The 13,464-nt window shown below is 40.6% G+C and overlaps 3 protein-coding genes across 4 annotated transcripts; 2 read left to right on the top strand and 1 right to left on the bottom strand.

Annotated features, from left to right (window-relative positions):
• The first annotated feature begins 453 nt into the window (after nt 1-453).
• Nucleotides 454-1,587, top strand: LOC113205043 (mediator of RNA polymerase II transcription subunit 9). The gene is made up of 4 exons (XM_026420485.2): nt 454-621; nt 847-952; nt 1,064-1,205; nt 1,279-1,587. The coding sequence occupies exons 1-3, from the start codon at nt 521-523 to the stop codon at nt 1,202-1,204; spliced, it is 348 nt and encodes a 115-aa protein (XP_026276270.1). The 5' UTR covers nt 454-520; the 3' UTR covers nt 1,205; nt 1,279-1,587.
• Nucleotides 1,588-1,643: 56 nt separating this feature from the next.
• Nucleotides 1,644-2,499, top strand: LOC113205041 (protein YIPF3-like). Its single transcript, XM_026420482.2, has one exon. The coding sequence runs from the start codon at nt 1,644-1,646 to the stop codon at nt 2,406-2,408; it is 765 nt and encodes a 254-aa protein (XP_026276267.1). The 3' UTR covers nt 2,409-2,499.
• Nucleotides 2,500-2,738: 239 nt separating this feature from the next.
• LOC113205038 (uncharacterized) lies at nt 2,739-13,398 on the bottom strand. Of its 2 annotated transcripts, none has more exons than XM_026420479.2 (4): nt 13,065-13,398; nt 11,325-12,001; nt 10,811-11,153; nt 2,739-10,666 (listed from the first exon to the last, which is right to left on the bottom strand). In XM_026420479.2, exons 2-4 carry the CDS (start codon nt 11,991-11,993, stop codon nt 4,407-4,409), a joined length of 7,272 nt encoding a protein of 2,423 aa, XP_026276264.1. In that variant the 5' UTR covers nt 11,994-12,001; nt 13,065-13,398; the 3' UTR covers nt 2,739-4,406. The 2 variants fall into 2 exon arrangements, with proteins under 2 accessions (XP_026276264.1, XP_026276265.1); XM_026420480.2 differs by lacking the exon at nt 13,065-13,398 and adding an exon at nt 12,836-12,988.
• Between the last annotated feature and the right edge of the window lie 66 nt (nt 13,399-13,464).

Genomic DNA, 13,464 nt, shown 5'->3' with positions numbered 1-13,464 from the left:
TTTGGACAGCGAAATTCCCAACTTTTGTCCCGCACTCCGAAACGAAATTTCCCGCACGAATTCTGAAGTGAAAATTTTTTCTGGCCTCCGGGCGGAGTCGACCCTACGACCACCGGGCCCGGGGCCCGCTCGGTACCGCTGCGCTGCCGAAGTGTTGTTGTTCCTCGTTCGGAGCCGAAGAATCAGTTTCTGCTCAGATCGGCTGCTTTCAAGTATGCCAACGATTCAACGAAAAAAGGGCCGGAAATGGCATCCGATTATCTATTATCCCTGCATTTCTGACCTTTGCTAACAAATGGGATATGTTATTCCACACACGCGTCATATGTTGGAGTGCTAATCTAGCAGTTTGAAACTAGCCCATCACGACAACCGACCCCACAAATTTTTATGCTAAAACTGGCAGTACCGGAGGCCGCGCCAGGTGAGGGGGGGTCGGGGAGGACGAGGTAGCAAGCGGCCGGAAACGCCTATTAGAGTTGACAGGGGTTGAAATGGCGTAAAGACGGCAACCAACAAAATGCAGGATTCTTCGGAACAACACGAAACTGCACCTACAACATGGACTGTTGATGATGTCGATGTCGAGTTTTTGCCCCTGATTTACGAGATTATCAGGAGGTAAATGTGCTTACATTTTTAACTCAATGATACTTACTTTTTTATCCTTCTTGAATCCCGTTGTCTTGTCTTTCATAACCTATCAAGAAGGTCAACCCTGTTTACATGTTTTAACAAAAACTTGTAAATATTTACGTTTTGAATAGACTTGCAGGAATTGATTGACGTAATTTTGTTTTGAATGTTCACTAATGAATTGCGTACATTTTCCTATCTTTTTGGCAGCTTGGAGAAGGACCCCCACGATAACGCACAGAAGTCAAGAGATTCCCTAGATACTACTCAAAAAATTTTAGAGCTGCAGAGAAAACTAGAAAAGGCGAGAGAACAAGTAAGTGCTTGAATTACACTTTGTTTACTCTCTCATTTGCCATGGATATCATAGCTCTTCATGTGTATACAATAATTTGTATAACAATTTTGGTTTCTTATGTTTTGTTAGATTCGGAAGCTTCCTGGCATTGAGTATAATACTGAGGAGCAGCTGAAGCAATTAGATGTCCTCCGAAATCAGCTTCGCTTGAAGCGTGAGCTATTGCACAAGTACCGCAATATGTGTTCTTTTGAAATACCCAAAGCCTAAGGTAGAAAACAAGTTTCAATGTCCTGTGGTTGTACTTTTATAGGGGAAGTATTTAATGAAATTTGCACTTTCAGAAACTGCACCTGGAGTATGGATTTTTTCAGAAGAATTCTCTTTCGAGTACTTCATGATGAGCGAGTCATACATAAATTGTCTGAATCTCGCCCTATAAGGATTGTTGCTCGAATTTGTGCAAGTTTATTTATGGAAGGAAAAGCCATTACACAAGATCCAGCCTTCAAAAAGTTAGATCCAAAAGCTATCAAGGAGGTCGCGACTGGACTGTCAAAAGAGTTCATTAAAACAACAAAAGAGGGCAAAGACGCAATCAAAGAGACTGTTGAAAAGATTAGGGACATGACAAAGAAAGGTTAAACCATTGACTCCTCGTCATTTTTGTGTTTTTAACTGTCTTAGATTTTGTGGACAGTGAAACAAAATGTTTAACAGTAGACTTAATAGTAAACCTTTCGGTGTTCTTGAGAGAGGAATGTGGGTGGACTTTGTTGAAAACAATGAGAAAGCTCGAAGAATTGGGTATGGTCGTTTGACCAATAAAGACTATGAAGACTGGTATGAAGTTCCTAAGAAATCTTGGATGTCAATTGTCAGTGCAGCATTCAATGAGGCATTGATGCTCTTTGCAGTCTCTCCATTTGAATTACCAGTTCGGATTGTGCGGTCTTTGTTACCACCCATAGTTCATAGGTTTCGAATTATAAATGTAGATCTCTTAGGGCCATCTTTAGCTGTTTTAATTCTTATTTGCATGCTCATCTTGGGGCAAACTGAAAAAGAAAATACTTTAGGGGCAGAGCGAGTTGTTCTTTCTTATTGTATTCTTTTGCCCTTTTTCACCCATGTTATTCTCAGATGTTGCCAAGCAGCAATTACTTTTATGCAACTGTTATCACTGATTGGATATTCTTTGTATGGCCCTGTGCTCACACTTTCAGTATCCCTCATAATTGATCGAGAAAGGAGTGACACAATATTTTTTTTGTGTCTTGCTGTTTTTGGTGGATTGAGCACTCTAAGGGTCGTGTTAGTTTTACTTGCGTCCCTCCGAATACCAGCTGCTCGCCTCCTTGTTTGTACGAGTGTTGCACTAACCCAGCTTTTATTTGTGGTTTGGCTTCACTTCACATACTTGCATCCTACTTTTGTATTTGGCAGAGGTAAGGCAGTGAGTGAAAATGATTGATGTGTTTTGTTTGCCTTTTTGATTGTCGAATGTAATACCTAGTTTCTTAGCTAGCCAATTCCTGTTTAAATAAAGATATTAAAATCAGAAATCTTTTATAATATAGTTAAGCCAAAATACCCATCTTACAATACATTTATCCAAAGACAGTTTAGTAAGGCACTTTTTCACTAACAAGCAACCCAGCCAGAAATGTTGTGACTCATAGAAGTCTAAGGGGCCCATTATTTGGACATGGCATTTCTGGCTGAGGAGAGAGGGAAAAATAAAAATAGCAGGAAATTGATAAGGAAGCTCAGGGCTAAAATAAATAAAATAAACCATAATATGTACAGTGGTTCCTTGGTGTGTTTATTCATGAATATTTTCAAACAGGTCCAGCCTTTCATGAAAAGAATGATAACCATTACAGATCTTTCAACCACAATACCCACTTCAGCTCCACCTCAATTGATGTGTAACAGTGCTAATACCCTCATACATTCCACACATTCTCAAAGTAAATTCATTGCAAATAATTTAATCAAAAATAAAGTTTAAGTTCAAGTGCTAGTGGGAGCATTAGTGAATGACAACTTCATTCTCACAATCATGAGACGAATACCAAGCTAATTCAGAGTAATGCAAGCATAGCAAGTCTGTTGTACTTGTAACTGTTGCCAGCCAAAAGCACAGGAACTTAACTTTATTTCACAAATTGGAAATTGAGACGATATATTTTAGATGTAAAATCAAGACATAGAAATGTTTTGAGGTCAGGGTAGTCCCAAAATTAAAATTTCTACATGTGGTAGACTTTCTTGGTGTATTGCATACCATATCATACAACAACACTCAAGATCATGATTAAAAGGAGAGGTGGTGTTAAGTAAATCTGCTCAGTAACTAAACACCTCTTATAATCAAAAGCAGATAAGATTTAAATAAGACCATAAGAAAATTAATTAAGGCAGTGACAAACAATAAATTTTGATTGTTCATAGAAGTACAGTAAATGTTGTGCCTCACCAGAAAACAGAACAATTCTTTATCTGTGACCAGGAAACAACATGAAAACAGAGTACTGGTTAATTAATTAGCCAAGGGTAATCAATCTTTAAGTTCAGACAATAAACGTTGACAACAAATAACATTTCATTACGTGGCAACAGCCCTGGCACATTATTATTGGTCCTACCTAGACCATTCAGTTAAGAAAAGACCATAGGGCTAGACAACACAACTACATAATTATGTTGAAAACTGAAAAAAAATGAGAAAATAGTAAAACAGAGTGGAATGTCAAAATCAGAAGTGGCGTCCAATACTTTAGAGTTTGTTTTTAACAACAGAAAAAAGAAGAACCCACAAAACTGACACTGTAAAAAGTGCAGCCAATTACAACAGGAAAGAAACATTGGTAATCTGAACAAGCCAGTGCACCTGCTTGATTATGAAGGTAACAAAAATACACTCAATAATACATCAAAATTTTAAAATATTTCTATAACCAAAGTGGGGCTGCCCATGGGTAGGGCAGCATGCTCTGCTCTACCACAAACAAATTCAACTTCTCAAAACATATTTTTCAATAGCCAAATGAGTAAAATTCAGTTCTACATTTGCACATCTATATTGATAAAAATGTTGCTTCACTATAAATATAGTGAGAAATTTATTCTGCAAAGATATTTACAATCAAATTTATCATACACACAAGGTCTGTATAATCAGGTTCCAAAGATGTTCACCTCTTTAAAAATGCCTACTAAATCATACAAAAAATATGTTACATTTAATATCTTAAATACAAGTCTTTACACCAGTTCTAACAAAAACTCATAATTGTAAATATGTTACAATTACCAAGCAACAAATGTTGCAAAGGCTTTAACAAACTAAATTGTAAGGAACAGTCATTTTCATATTGACATGAGAAACTGAAATACTTTACATTGCCTACAGGAAGTGATTTCATAAATACAATATTTACAGTTTCAGTAATAAGTTTGAAGCGTATTAATTGTTGAGCATGTAGTCCTGCCCATCTGCTGTCATCCTACGCCTACAATCAGGACAGTACCACTGGCCCTTAGGTGGCACCATGATACCAACACATTCAAAGTGAAACCACTCAATTTTGCAGTTTTGGCCATCACAAGCTATCATTTCAGATACTTCGTCATAAGGGCACTGGCAATAACAGTATAAATTCTGCTTTTCAGCAGGAGGCGGAGGCTCATAAGGCTGAGGAGGAGGAGGAGATTCTGCAATCTGCATGGCGTCATCATCACTATCTGTGTCGCTTGAGGAATTTGAATTGGCCTTGGCATCGGAATCACTGTCTGAATCAGACTTTGCCTGGGCAATAGAATTGTTACTCCAACTTGAAGGGACCAATGTTGATTCATAGTAGGTCTCTGTAACAGGAGGGGGAGTTGGTGCAGGTGGTTTGATTTGACTTCGTTTTATAGTAAGGGGCGGCATAACAGGTTGAGGTGGTGTCTCATAATGACTGGCCTGATAACTAGCATTGGTCTGATAGCTACTGTTAGCATTGACTTTCCTTTGCTTACTGGTCACTTGATGGCTATTTTCATTTTCTTCATTACTTGAGTAACCATAAAACTTATTCCTCATGCGTTTACGCTTAGTTCTGCCTTCTGTTTCTGATCCACTGCCAGTACTTTGAGTTGAGAGATTGTGAAGAGCTTGCTTGAATGTATATTGTGCTATCTGCGGTGGCTGCTGTTGCTGGTGATATTGAGCTGGACTGGGTGCAGAAGCAAGCCCAGGAGAACTTGAGGTTGTGGTGGCATTTGTTGAATTGTAATATGATGAATTGAAAAATGATTCATTAGCATTAACTGAGTTTGATTGATGACTGTAGGACTGGTATGACTGGTCAAGGTGTTGAGACCACTCAGGCACACGCTCTTGCGCTCCCAAAATATCTTGAGATACAAAGCTTTCTTCAACTGTTTTGCTAGAAGAAGCTTTTTTCCTACGTTTTTTACTTTTCTTTTTAGAAGGTGTAGATTCAGAAGGTGCAGCACTGGGGGGTTGACTTGAATGGGATGGTGCAGGGCTGAGACCACCATTATTTGAAGGAGCAGCAGCTGCCAAGAGCATCAAACTTCGCTTTTCATTGGCAAGTTTTTGAGGATTATCATCATAAAAGTCCTCATCAGTTTCAGGTTCAGTAGTGTCCAAATCAGATTCCCTAATAATTAGTTCCATTTCTAAAACATCAATGTGGGGCTCTTCTGCAGGTGGCTGGATGGCAGCAGGAGGCTGAATAGTCACTGGTGGATTAGGCTCATTTTGTACAGAGGGAACTGGTTCCGCAAGTGCCTCATCCTCTTTTTTATTGCTATTATCTTCAACTTTCTCTTTTCGCTTATCTTTTTTAGATGCTGACTTGCGCCGACTTTCTGAACTTGAGCTGTCTTCTGAATCAGAACTAGATGATGATGAACTTGAGCTACTAGAGCTTCCACTTCCACATCGACTTGAGCAACTACAGTTTGACCCACAAGAACGACTGCTTGAGTCTGAATCACTGCTAGAATCACTTGATGAAGAACTTGACGCTCGTCCCGAGTTTGCCCTTTTCCTTTTTCTTGGAGTTTTCTTCTTTTTCACAGGAGATGATTTCGGAGTCTCACTACCATCAGCTTTTGGAGCAGCTTCTTTATTTTCCCCTGAAACAGCACTGGTATCAGCAGCAGAAGCTTCTGTTGAAGCTTCTTGGTTAGTTGATTTAGGTTTATCAGCAGGTAAACAATAGTCATGCTCCATCATAATAGTTCTACGCAGGAAAGCCAAGGGATCATCTCGTATTTCCAGTTCTGCTTGGAAATTCTGGAACTTATCCCAGATGCCTTCCACTACTGGAGCAGGTTCATCAGGGTCCTGTCTGTCTTCAACGACGGGGAGAGAAGGAGATTGAGATGGTTCTCGGGGTTCCTCAGGGGGCGTTTCCTTTCGCACAGGTTCTGCAGGTTTATTTTTTTCTTCCTCATCTGAACTATCACTATCAGATGACAAATTGAGTGGTGGAAGGTCAAATACATCAACAGACTTCTTTTGCTTCAGTTCATCTTCCTGTTCTTCTCGCTTGTGTTTTTTCTTCTTTTTTGTTCCTAATGGAGAACCAGGAGGAGACTTCAAATTGATCTTGCCAGTTTCACATGTCTCTGTTCTAGTGGCAACACTTATTTCTTCTTTTTCTTCAGGTACAGGGGAGATCTTAGGTTTATTTAATGTAGCTGAGCTATCTTTCACTTCCTCCGGCTCAGAAGCCGGCTGAGGTGGCGGTGATGCTGGTACCGGTGGGGGGCGTGGCAGTAAGGGAGCCTTATGCTTCTCTAAATGCTTTGCTAAAAGTTTCTTAGAAACAAATTTATCTTCACATTCAGTGCACGGATATCTAAAATCTTCAGAATGAAATCGTTTGTGAACTCGTAACGCAACTGCTCTTGAAAATATGGCATTACATTCTTCACAAACAAAAGTTGCAGGAGGGACACAAAAGTGATAAACATGCGGCCATTTCTTTTGCAAACATCTCTTGCATAGCACACTTTCAGTTCCATGTTTCCAGAATAAGTGCTTTGTAATATCTGGCTTATTTCTATATGCAATGCCACACCTATAACACAAATGATGAAGCTTGTGTTTCCAAACATGGTTGGAAAGTTTCTGTTGATCATCTGTGACTTCAAGACAAACATCACAAGCATTGTGCTTCTTCCTTAAATGAACCATGAGACGAAATGCAGATGGCAATTCATCAACATCACACATGCAGCACCGGAAGGTAATATCAATCTGTGGGATATATATACCAGGACACAGATGAGACAACAGCTCACTATAGCTATAAAAATTAGACTTGCACATTATACAGAGAAGAATTGTCTTCTGATGCATTTTTCTGTTGTGAATATACAACTCCTTGTGCAATCTAGTGTAATAATGACAATGAAAGCATTCATAAGATCTATCATAAGGGAGAGAATTTGCTTTGTCAGTACTATCATAAGAATCAGTGTTAAAAAAGGTAGTCTGCAGGAATTCCAGAGAGTCCTTCAATTTTGTAATCAAGCGTTCATTAGCAGGTGTCTCATGATGGCTGCTGTCCACTGGGATAACACGATGTTCTGACATCATGTGAAGAGCGAGCTGTTTACCATTCACAGCAATTTTCTTAGCATGACTACAATACACACAGGACCAACAGAGGTGACGTACACACTCCTTCAGAACTTCTTGAGTTTTCAATACGTGCAGTGGCTTCTCCAATTGTAGCTCATACTCAGGCACTTCTTCACCAGCCAAAACTATACCATCCATCACTCTCTCCTCGGGGGCCTCTTCAGTTTCCTGTGCCAAGACCTGCTCAGCACCAGAGTCACTTAGAGGACCATTGTCATTGAGGGGAGATGGCTCCACAGCAGGAGGCTGCATTAAATCTTCAGTGTCATGATTTTCACTCTGGATGTTCTCAGTGTCTAGCTCCATTTTACTTTCAGTTTCTTCTGGTGCCAAAAGTAAAGAACAATCACCATTTTCAGCAGGATTAATTTCTGTGTCCATAATTTCAGGAGCTGCTGCAGTATCATTTAATGTGCTCACATCTTCAGAAACAGCCTGTGTTTGGGAAACATCCTCAGATAGACTTTCCAATGTGTTTTCATCAGAGGGTTTATAAGGTGTGGTGTTACACGGCTCCAGATCTAATGATAATGGTGTTTGTTCTTCGTCTTCACTTCCAGCATCATTCTCATCCTCCACTTCTGCTTCTACATTCTTGGTATCTAGGACGTCCTGCTCAAATTCTTGTCCTTGTTCCTGACCGGCATCTTTTACAATGTCCAGTTCAGATTTCTGCTCCACTTCCAGCTCAGTTCTTTCAACTCTGTTTTCCTGATCGCTGTTGCCTTCCACACTTATTTCTTGCTCTTCAAATCTATGTTCCTCCTGAGTTATTGCATATCCTGCTTCATGTCCAGGGTATTCTGCTACATTACTGGGTTTCACCTCTTCTGTTTCTCCCTCTTCCTTCTCTTCATCATCACTACTGCTACTCTCACTTGAGGAGCTGGAATGTATTAAGTCGTCATTGCCGCTCACAACACCACCTTCAGTCTCAGCTTCCTCAACTACATTCACTGCTTCAGTTTCACTCTCATCTTCAGTGTCAGTGTAAATTTGTCTAGCTTCAATAATTCTTCTCCTTTCAGCTTCCATACGTTCCTCCCATGCTCTAGCTTCTTCAGTAACTCCTAAAGCAACAGAATTAATTGTTCGATCTAAGTTTGACATAAAGCTGCCAGTTGACACACTCATAGATGGTGTGTGCACATCTTGAGCGAGACTAGATTGTAAGTGAAATGCAGTCTGAGGTAATGGAGAACTAGGTAATGAAATAGCACTCCTAACTACTTTACGTTTCTCAGCTCTCTTTGGTGGTACTGTCGGGACTTTAACTTTCAGTACAGGTTTGGACTTAGTACCTAATTTGTTGTACTTCAAACTGAAACGACTATTATGAGCTGGGTCACTAGATTTAACACTTCCTGTAGTTTGGGACACAACAGAGCTAGTTTCTGAACATCTCTGGGGTGACAGAGTATCATCTCTCACTGAGTTAATGAGTGGGCATGTTGGCACATGGAAGCCTCTACCTTGGCAAACATCACAAACAACTAAATCTCTTCTACACATGTGACTTGTAAAGTTTTCTTCAGTAAACATCCTTTCGCAAGTGCAACACATAAGAAAGCACATTCCTTTAAAGGACTGTTTGAAATCTTCTGGTGTTGCATAATGTCCAGCAGATACTTTGTGTTTTGATACAAGGTGTAGAGATAACTTTTCGGCTTGAGAGAACATACCTAGGCAGAACAAACAAATATGGCGTTTATGCACTTCTCTCATATGGAGAAAGAGATTCCAATTTTCATAATACGACCCACAAGCTGAGCACAAAAACACTTTTCTTGTGATCCTTATTTTAGAATTGGTTTCAGGACTAGGAGAGGCTTGCTGTTCTTGGGGGCACACAGTAAATGGATTCCTCAAACACAACATCTGATGGTCTTTAAGATCACTCATAGACATGAAACCCTTTGCACCACATCTCACACACTTAAATGAAACATTTGGCTGCACTCCCATGTTCTGAGCACAGTCCAGAGCCGGATTTGCCATGCCAACTCTAAGATTTGTGTCCAGGTGATCCCTTGAAGAAGCTGATGTTGACTCCTCAAATACAGGTACTGTGGCTCTTTCCTTGCGTATTCTCTTCTTATGCAACTTGGAGGTGCGTTTGCCTGGATTTTGATATCCTGTGGATTGCGCCTGCAATAACTGATCTTGATGAATTTCAGTGGATTGCTCCAGCTGTGTCTGACTTTGATGAATTTCAGTGGATGCTTCAATTGGAGCAGAGTGCTCATGAACAGGAAAGTCAACAAACGTTTCATTAGTAGGGAAAGTATCTTCCTGAAAGGGTTCTTCGGCAGGTTCCAAACTATGGACAGAGCCCGAATTGTCTGACTGAGACATACACGATGAGTCACTGCCTTCTTTTTCATCAGTTGTCAACATATTGTTTTCTTCATACCTCTTTGCAGTGTTGGCAAATGCCTTTTTCCATGCCAAGTTAAGATTTTTTGACATAATGATGGGTTTTTCGGATTTCCAGGACGATTCTGATGGCTGTTCTTTGGAATTTTCATTAAACACATCTGCATCGTCACAGTCCATAGATTCACTCAAAGTACCATTTACCCTTGGATATGCCTCTAAAGATTCATTGTCTCCAGGATCACTATGTCTCTGGTCACCACTCTCCTCTTCATCCTCCACACCATCATTGACTTCCTCTTCATTTGTCACCAATTCTTTCTCTTCTTCATCGCTGTCATCAACACTCATGTTTTCATGAACCAATTCATTTTCCTCAACATTGGTACTGGGTAATACTTCATCCAGATTAGATTCATCCAAAGGCACTTTGTCTTCGATTGCTGGACTAGAGGAACGATTATCAGCAGAACCCTGAGACACTTTATAATCAGCTGTTGGACCAAGAGATACATTGTCAGCGGTTGAATCTTGAGACACATCATAATCTGCTAACAAACCAAGAGATGAATTGTCAGCAATTGAATCCTGAGAGACTTCATCTTCAACAGTTGCACCTTGTGAGAATTCTTCAGTGTCAGTCTGGGGTACAGGGTGGTCCAAACTGGTGTCTTTTTCACTGGCTGAAATGGATAAAATCTCAGCATTAGACAGTCTATAATCAGAACCCAAATACTTTCCAAACGTATCAAGATTTAAGAATTCGACATTTTTAAAATGAATAATAAGACAAGGATTAATATTTGTATTGTGAACATCTACACTACCTCTTGAATCAACACTGTCAATCTCCCCTCGGCCAGTTTCAGTATTGCAAGTTTGTTGGCTTCCCTCATCCTGGAGTGATTGAGAAGTTAATCCAGAATCATCAGGCAAATCCTCTTCACCAATGGACTTCAACTCATCACCAGGTAACAAGGATGTAGAATCTAATGGGGATGCTGATGACAGCACTATTGTAGGCTCTGTTGATGGTTGAGGCGGTGATTTGGTTACTGGAGAAGTTAGGCAACTGGGAAGAGTGGCCACAGGTGATTGGGCAGTTTCAGCTGGTTGTGTGGTTTTGTCTTCCTCAGACCTGTCATTTAACTGCGTCTGGGGCAAATGAGTCTGAAAGAAATTTTAATAGATTGAAAAACACTTGTGACTAAGAAAACAAACAAAACAAAAGGCATTGTAACACATTCAGTGCAGCATGACAATCATAAAGGTTGGAAAATTCAGGTGAGAGCAACCCCATAGTAGTCATGTAGCACTGACAGCATTGACAAGAATAATTACCACAGCAGCACTATCCTCATCACTACCAGCATCCACTTCTGCAGATTTTATATTATCCACATGCTGGATTGGCTCATCAAGGTTCTTGGTGCTGAGACTTTCCTCTTTATTTTCACTTTGGTCCTCGATTGATTGACAGCTCTCTGTTGAAATGTTTTCACTAGCACTTGCACTTTTAATAGTTTCTGTGTCATGACACTCAGCACTTTGCACACCAGCAACATCACTAAGATCTTTTGAGTTAAGTTTATATTCTGAACACTTAAGCCTATCCACTTCCTGATTGATTTCTTCATCATTGTTTGTGGTATTAGAAGAATTGAGATCACTAAATGAAGAGTCAGAAGACAGCTGAAGATCTTGTGTTGCTTGACAGCTGTTTCCCATTGATTCAAGGGCATGTCTTAAAGCAGCTCCCCCCTCTACTAATGAATCGTCCAATGTTGACCCTCTAGTTTCTTCGTCTGTTGATAAATTAAGATGATCTGAGCCAGGAGTGAATGATCTGACTTCATTTCTCTCAGAGCAACTGCTCTTAGAGGGTTGCTCTTCATCTGCAGCACCATCATTGGAAGAGAAGCTTTGTCCTTCAAGAAATGATCCCTCATGAAGATCATCCTCTGGTTCAGGCTCCACATTCTCCAAAGATGAATCATCGCCATTCTCCATAACGATCACTGAAAACAAATAAAAAAGGAGTTGTAGTAAATGAATGTAAACAGTGCAAAACATATTCATAGCAATTGGTATTTGTTTTGCATCTCCCTAGAATAGAGTAAATATGGTAAGAAAATTGAGAGAAAAAAAACATAGGCTTTTCAATTCTAAAATTATCATTTCAGTACAATGACAATTGTTTCACAATGACTTGTCATGTTACAATATTTCAGTAGGACCAACAATAAAAAGTAAGATGGTAACCGAAACAACTCACTGAACATCAACCATATAAATCCGAAATACACACTGTCTCTCAATGTCCTTGTCAATGAATATATTAATCAAATTAGAACCATAACACAGTAAAATAACCTCTTCAGCCTATGACAAGGGGGTAAACAAAGTAAAGTTACCATACTTTTCAATAAATTAGATGTTAAAATGTAAATAAATTATTCCTTATCAACTAAACATGTTCGCCCAACCAAGTGAGGCACTTAACATTGATCAGCACTGGGGCAACAATTTGAAACTAGAGATGGCCGGTTAGGTTCAGGCATATCCACCTGTGTTTTTATTTACAACTGGCAGCAGACGTTGACAGTTTGTCATGAGCTTTCCCCACAAGCGACAGTCGTGTTCCGATGCCAGTGAGCGAATTTCCACAAACGGGGCCGCGTTTTGGCGTGCCACTAGGCCGCACACTGGTGCAAAGACGAGGTGGACGATAGCGCGGCCTATGCCTTGCCTTCGGGCCCCTGAGCCGTCTGCCGTTGGGCGGTAAAACATTTATCTCCCTCTGCCAACGTCTCCCGAACCAAATTTTATGTCCAAATTGACGCCTGACGTACCTTGAATAAACTAAACCAGACAATGAGCGTCGAGATAGTGAAGGTCCTCCATTTTGGCCCGCACTGAATGGCTGGGGCAGGTCGGTGACTGGCTCAAGACAGGACCAGGGCTTACCCTCGGCCCGCTGGGCCACACAACCCCACAATGCACAACCATGTGCAAGCAGCGTAGAGCATGGAATTTCACCCCCCTTTCGAAAATTCGCACGCAAAATACACTTGAGCTTACCTGATCAGATACAGTCGGTATTTTAGTTACATATTTCGTTCTGAAACGGCTCGTTTCTTCCGCGCCTTGCAGGTTAGTCGCTAAAATGGCGTCAGTGCCTCAGGACTTGATGCGATCGCAGTGACACCTAGCAGGCTCTTTCTCTGATTCCATGTGAGGCAGGAGCGTGACTCTTGCCTCTCCTTACTAGAGCGCTTCGGCCTGCCTTTACTTTCTATGCTTTACATTGGCGCTGGCCTACTTGTGCCTAGTGTCTCATGAATGTAAAATTGCACGCCATTGTCGTGTTTGGTGTGGGATGTAGGAATGTATATCGTAAATAAAAGGATTCTCTTGTCCTGGATTAGCGGCCTTCAGAATTCAGCCACCATGGCTATCCCATGATGCTTTTCGGCTCGGC

This window comes from Frankliniella occidentalis, unplaced genomic scaffold (assembly GCF_000697945.3).
Source record: "Frankliniella occidentalis isolate FOCC.00 unplaced genomic scaffold, Focc_3.1 Scaffold23, whole genome shotgun sequence".
NCBI lineage: Eukaryota > Metazoa > Arthropoda > Insecta > Thysanoptera > Thripidae > Frankliniella > Frankliniella occidentalis.
The sequence above is the reverse complement of the archived record's forward strand: the minus strand, read 5'-3'. Positions and strand labels throughout refer to the sequence as shown.

Coding starts and splice junctions, on each gene's coding strand:
- LOC113205041 (XM_026420482.2), top strand. CDS start 1,644: ATGTTTAACAGTAGACTTAATAGTAAACCTTTCGGTGTTCTTGAGAGA.
- LOC113205043 (XM_026420485.2), top strand. CDS start 521: ATGCAGGATTCTTCGGAACAACACGAAACTGCACCTACAACATGGACT. Junction 622..846: donor ATTTACGAGATTATCAGGAG/GTAAATGTGCTT, acceptor TCTTTTTGGCAG/CTTGGAGAAGGACCCCCACG. Junction 953..1,063: donor TAGAAAAGGCGAGAGAACAA/GTAAGTGCTTGA, acceptor ATGTTTTGTTAG/ATTCGGAAGCTTCCTGGCAT.
- LOC113205038 (XM_026420479.2), bottom strand. CDS start 11,993: ATGGAGAATGGCGATGATTCATCTTTGGAGAATGTGGAGCCTGAACCA. Junction 11,154..11,324: donor ATGAGGATAGTGCTGCTGTG/GTAATTATTCTT, acceptor AATTTCTTTCAG/ACTCATTTGCCCCAGACGCA. Junction 10,667..10,810: donor TGACAGTGTTGATTCAAGAG/GTAGTGTAGATG, acceptor TATCCATTTCAG/CCAGTGAAAAAGACACCAGT.